The following is a 6,512-nucleotide window of genomic DNA, read 5'->3' on the forward strand; positions in this document are numbered from 1 at the left end:
AAAAAAAAAAAAAAAAATCAATCGATGCTGCAGTAACAATGCACATGAGAACGAGAGAAAATCCAATTACAAATCAAAGGAAGGCAATTTTAGAAAACAGGAGATGTGGAGATAAGTCTGAGATGTGGCATGAAAACAACAACTGCTGCCTCCTCTGCTTTAGACATAAGTAACGCCCCCCCCACACACCAAACAGCCCGGCTGAGATAATAGAGTTACATTTACGAGCGTTGCCATATGCCCACCCAGTGCCTGGTAAATAGAAAATCCATGAGATGCCATGTTTTTACGACTCTGGAGACAGCCACTAACTACCAGCAGCGAACCTGAGTCGGCGCCATAAATAAATGTATACTTTCATACGGGCCCGCAGCCGTAAAAGCCTAACCAAAACCCAATTCTAACACCCCCGATATCCATAAGTCCAAAGTGAGCAGAAGTGACATCATCCTGCGGAGGACGGAGCCAAACTCTCCCATTCTGAAGAGGACGCCCCTACCCCGGCGGCGGGGGGCCTCTCTTTGGATTCATGGAAACATTCAGCTGACATCTTTGGTGTCATAAAAGGACGCTGAGTAAGCAGCGAGAACCCCCCCCCCCCAAACTTCCCACGCCGACTTATTTGAAATGCAAACAAAACGGCGAGGCTGCACCTCAATCTACTCCCCGTCTGTCATCTGTGAGCCGCTGCTGCAGTCCTGCACCGGGGCGGGGGGAGGAGGGGGCAGCATGCTCCCACGGATGCAGGAGGATGGAAAGATGGATGGATGGGGAGGGGGGCGGCCTCAGAGGCGCTTTTTGCCGGAAAGTCGGAGGAGAACAAAAACATTAAAGTGGGAAGTTTCCGTGCACGCTGGCGAGGATGGAGGAGGAACGTCCACCTGAGACGGTCAGCGTCTGAACGTTACTGCGACACTAGAACAGTCCTCCCCCCCCCCCAATAAAACATGTAAATAATGCAGGTGCATCAAGAGTCACCTTGTTGAGGTTCCTCCTTTCAAATGTGAAAAGTTTCACCTGAAGAGGCATCCCAGGTGAGACTGGGAGGGAGGGGGGGGGGGAGTCATGGAACATGCGCACTCTAAAAAATAGAACCCCCCCCATCCACAAAGGGTCAAGGGTTAAGTGGGGGTGGGGGCAGCACAACACAAAGCGCGGTAGTATCACGTGCCGGCGCCGGACGGGATGGGAGGAGGAGGAGGGAGGGGGTTCATTCATCCTTACCTCGGGCAGGTAGAGGAACGCGGGGGGGCACTGGAGCGCGTGCGGCAGCATCCCGGAGCCGGAGAGCAGCAGGCAGCCGGAGTTGGCCATGGAGCTGAGCGCGGGGTGGCGGGACGCTTTGCGCATCGAGCGGGAGATCCTGTCGTCTTCCTCTGGACCGCGCGCTCCCGCTCCTCTTCCTCGCCGCGGATCGCCTCCTTTTCTTTTGGTGGTTTTTCTGTCCTCCCGGATCTCCGCGCTCGGCCGGGCGGTAGCTCTACTGAGGATGCGGTTGCGCGGACGCTGAGCGTGTTCCTCCTCCTCTCTCGCCGTGGCACGCGCTCCCTCCTCTCTTCCCTGCTCCTCTGTTTACTTTGCGCGCGATAAAAGCCAACATAAGCATTCAGACACAGAAGGGGAGGTTCTGAGCGAGCGGAGGAAGAGGAGGAGGGGTTGTAGGGTGGGTGGGGGTGCTGATGAAGTCCTCGTGCGCATTCATACATCAAAGGGGGGGCCGGCTGAATAGCAGAGGGGACGTGAATGACATCAGAACAGCTGATCCCGGGCATTAGCGCCTCGTGGGACGCAGCGTGCTGCCTTTTAATTGCACCCCCACAAACGCGCCCCCCCTGCCTGCGCGTGCACGTGCGCGCTCAAGGACAGTAGAGGCGGGTGTTTGTCGCGGCCGCAAACAGCCGCTAAACTGTACAAGAAAAGCGAGCATTGATGAATTCCGTTTGATTCGCTGCAAGAGCTGCAGACAAAGAGAATGCACAAGTTGGGCTCATTACCACCCCGGTGGGGGAGCGGGAAAACCGGGCCGGGCTGATAAGCCCCAGCAGAGACTCCCGGGTCAGCACCGGGCTACAACAAGGTATAGGTCCCCCTCAGCTTGTAATTCTTGTTAATACAGTCAAGTCATGTTTTATTCATCAAGGCCAAAATCACAAATTTGTCCCTGAGGGCTTTAGAATCTGCACAATGTTCAACTCTCTATCTTTAGAGCCAGGAAGCAGCGGGAGGAATTAAAGGGATGCAAGCCCAGCGCCTCCAAACTGGCTGCATCCTTACAGGATGATTTCTATCTGTCGTATTTTTAGCCGGTTTGCAGGCCCCTTAATCACTGTCCACGCTTTGATTCAAATGAGAGTGCTGCAAAAACACAACAAAGGACGACGTGAGCTCTGTGGGCAGGATTAAGAACAGGGATGTTATCTGCCGACGCCAGAGCCAGAATAATGGCTCCTCCAAAACCGCCACGGAAAAGGCGACAAGTGTGGATGAAATTGATGCAGCCGTACAGGCTTTGTGAGTCAACTCCAACACGGTTCTGTGCACCCGGCCAGCGCTCACACGGGCCTGTCAGAATCATTTCTGCGCTGCCTCCTCTCACACTTGCATGAAATTTATTGTTGTAAAAGCTTGTTCTCTGCACAGATCTGCACTTTCCTCGCGGCTCGCCGCATTACCTGGATGTTTTCCGGGGCGTTCCGGATGCAGTGATCTCCACGACTGACTTTCTGTGGGACACTCCCCCCGCAATTCAGTTCCATTTTTATTTATCACAAAAGAATTACCTCATTGGGCTTTATGTCGGTAATTTAACTAAACTGGTTATCTCTGCTCTTAGACCCTCCTTCTCCTAAAAAAACCTGATTCAGGAAAAAAGAAAAGCTCAGGGATGTCCACAGGACGGAGAGATACCCGGACAGTCCATTTACCACAACTGTTAAAGAAGAATGATCTTATCTGACTCTACAACTACATATCTGAATAGAGTTCAGCCAGATAGGACTGGAGGAGAGGTGGGAGTGAGGTTCACAGCCAAGGTGAGGCAGAGGTGTGGTCCACGGTCCAAGCACAAGTGATCCACCAGGAATCTCTCCAAATTCCCCAAAGAGAAACAACACGTGAATCACACTGCACCAAGCAGAAGCTCAGAGAACTAAATCTAACTAGAAAAGTTGTATTACCTGCAATAATGCTAGTGTGAATGCTCTTTGCTGAAAATAGTTGCTTAAAAATCTTACGCTTTTTGCTGAAAATGCAAGACCGATTTGCAAAATGTTAAATCTGCTAAAAGACTGGAAATTTTGTTAATGAACTATGAAAAAGAGCTGAAGTTGACCTAAATTAAAAAAAAAAAAATCAAAGTAAATTTGCTTAAAGATCCTCAATTCATGCTAATGTTGCAGAAATATTTAGTGTGTTGTTTAAATATGAACTAAACTCCAAATTAGCCCAAAAAACCCCAATAGGTGCCGAATTGGCTAAAAAAGCTAGCTTATTGATAATATTCTAGCTAAACTCTAAAGTATCCTAAAATTCCTCAGTAAACTAAATTAGTTAAAAATGTTATCATGTTGCTAAAATAGAAGTTGAACTCTGCATTTGCCTAAAAAAAACCTCAGTAGATAACAAATTAGCCAAAACAAACAATAGCATGTTGCTAAAATATTAGCTAAACTAAAAATTACCATAAAAAGACTTCAATAGATGCCAAATTAGACAAGAAAGCTAGCATAATGCTTAAATACTAGCTAAACTCCAAAATAGCCTAAAATTCCTCAGTTAACAAAATTTGTCAAAAACTATTAGGTAAACAACATTTTTAAAATGACTATAAAAGATGAAAACATAGCCCGTGAATATATTTAAAGGTTTGTTTCAAAAACTATAAAGTTTATGAATACCAAAAATACAAGCAGTAATGTCCTGAAGGAGTTGAACGTTTGATGCCAACATTGCTGAAATCGGCGAAAGTGTGATTGAGTTTTTACCTGCTGAAAAACGTACGGTAGGAGCAGGAGAATCACGTTAGTGTGAATGCTTACTGAGCAATCACACAATTCATAATAAAGAGACTACAGGAGCTTCAATACCACTGAGGTGTTTCTCCAAACGAAAAATAAGACATCGCTCCCTCAACTAAAGACCTCATCTCACCAGAATCCACCCATGCAAGGGTTCATTCTTGAGGGAGTAATTGGTCTGACGGTTTGATGCCAAAGATCAGTCGTCTCGGAGACGTGGCGAGGTTCAGGCTTCGCCCACTAAACAGGGATCCGTCTCCCTGTCCGATCCTCTGTGTACTTCACTGTCTTTCGCCCATTTGCTCCCTTTTTCCACCAAGTCTGTCTGTTTCAGGCGGTTAATAATTCAAATGAGAGCTGCCAGATCCCTCCCTTCAAAGGGAGTTGCTGGAATGTTCTCAACGGTGCCTCTTCTTTTTGTCATGCGAAATCAAAGGCAGAGATATCCTCCCTTAACTCCCCACGCTGGGGCTCTGCCAATTAAAGAAAGATCAACAACCGCGGCGAACAGTTGATCACCAAAAAAGAAAAAAGTGATCTTAATCATCGTCGTTTTCGTCGCCCTTCGTCTTCCTCTGTTTCTCCTCGCAGTGCAATCACCACGTCCCCGTGGCGGGCCCGTAATAATCAGCATAATCATTATTACCACAATCACCATCATCATCACTGTCAGTGGCGACTGTCACGTCTGCTGCCGGCCTTCCGCAGCTCGGGATTTACCCCCCCTGAGGCCGGACGGGTGTGTGTTTCTGTGCACGAGTGTTTACGATCCCGACACTACAAGCTGTTAAGGCAGACTTTAACCATCCTGAGCACACCTCAAACACAGAAAAGCAAATAAAAGAAAGCTGCAAGCAGCAGTTGTTGCAGTAAAAAGCCATCATCGGCACTGGGAGCTCAGTCAGCGATAATCAAAGGCAATACAAGCAGCGACTAATGGGACCCAAACGATTCCAGTTCTCCACTGTTTATCGTATGACCGCTGATCAATACCACACGCTCCCACTAATCATCAAAAGAGATGACTGTTTATTTCCCTTAACTCCCATCAGCCTGACCGAGTGTTCACATCCTCCGACCAATTCACTTCCAACCATCAATAAATGTTAAACACGTCTTCCAGTCCAACAAAGTTTGGCTGCTGATTTGATTGGAGAGGATTCAAAGGCACATTCATCATATTTAAATTAAGTTTAACGGTCAATATTAAAACCACAAAGTTAACTTGAAAACTTTTTACATTTGCAGTTCATCTGTTTTGAGATATAATTTCTGCCTCTGAAAGGAATGGTAAAGATCCCACTTCTGACACCAGTTGTGAGTTGATTCACAATAACACAGTTCCTGGACTAACCCTCTATGAGGAGTTTGGGACTTCTCCATAAGAAGATGGCGGCTTTCTCTAAGCTCCTCCCACAGTCTAAAACCATGTTTACCAGTGACCCTAAAATCAGCCCGTAGGAATGAGTGTGACAGACGGAGGACATGCCAGGATCTAACCTGCTGTTCCTTCAACTTCTGTCAGGATCTATCAGGAGTAGATAACATACAAACTGGATGACAAACTAAAATAAGATTCCAAATAACTTAACTTGGCTCTAACTTCCTCCAACAGGAAATCAAGTGACTTCTTGATATCCTCAGATTGGTCCATCACTGTTTTTTTTTTTTATTTTCAGGGGAATGATCATGAATTGTTTTTTTACGTCTTTTGCAGTAAACAGAGTACCAAAGTGCAGCTGCTCTATGCCTGTGTGGCGTCTTCCTAGAACGAATCTCTCGGATTAATTGACAAATTATTGAGAAACTAACTAACTGATGGTGTTATGAGATATTCCAAAAACACCAGATGAACTTGGATCAATTTACTGGTTTAAATTATTTACTAAATCTTGTTGACAATTTATTTATTTTATCTCAAATGTCCTAAATCTAACCAAATAAGAACGACTTATAATATACATTCAAGATTGATGATACTGCTATTGACACTTAGATAGCAATGACTCTTTGGCATATCGTATCTCTTCGGCGTTTACGCGATCAACACGTCTCAGTTACATTGATCTCGGGCCGGGCGATAAAACGATAACGGCAAACATCGAGATCGAACTGAAAGAAGAACGAGTGTATCATGATAGTCTGTTTTTTTGAAGGATCTGGGAAAAAATGTTGCATCAAATTCCTTCAGTGTTGTGTTTAAAGTATGATTGATAAATAAATATTGAAATGATGATTACACCTTTATATATAAGCCACAGAGCATTAAAATTTGACAAATACAGTTATTTGGCTTATATCGCGATATATATCATTATTGCCTGGTAAAAACTATATTGTGATATATATCACCTGATATGTAAAATTAAAGCGTGATATATCCTTACCACCTGATAATTATACCGCGATGTCGTTATAGCTTGATGTGAACAATTTCATCGTGATATAAAAAGATTCCATGTTGCCCAGCCCTACATTGGTGACATAAACCTTCCT

At 45.5% G+C, this 6,512-nt stretch overlaps 1 protein-coding gene across 2 annotated transcripts in view; it reads right to left on the reverse strand.

The window, feature by feature from the left end:
- rbfox3a (RNA binding fox-1 homolog 3a) overlaps positions 1-6,512 on the reverse strand; it is a gene marked incomplete in the record, with an annotated part of 614,011 nt that overhangs the window by 92,499 nt on the left and 515,000 nt on the right. The window contains 1 exon segment of one of the 2 annotated variants that reach the window (XM_036213084.1): positions 1,225-1,639. Within the exon segment in view, the coding sequence (XP_036068977.1) occupies positions 1,225-1,350 (126 nt within the window). 2 annotated transcript variants of the gene reach the window in all.

Source organism: Oryzias melastigma, linkage group LG8, assembly GCF_002922805.2.
Source record: "Oryzias melastigma strain HK-1 linkage group LG8, ASM292280v2, whole genome shotgun sequence".
In the NCBI taxonomy this organism is placed as follows: Eukaryota; Metazoa; Chordata; class Actinopteri; order Beloniformes; family Adrianichthyidae; genus Oryzias; species Oryzias melastigma.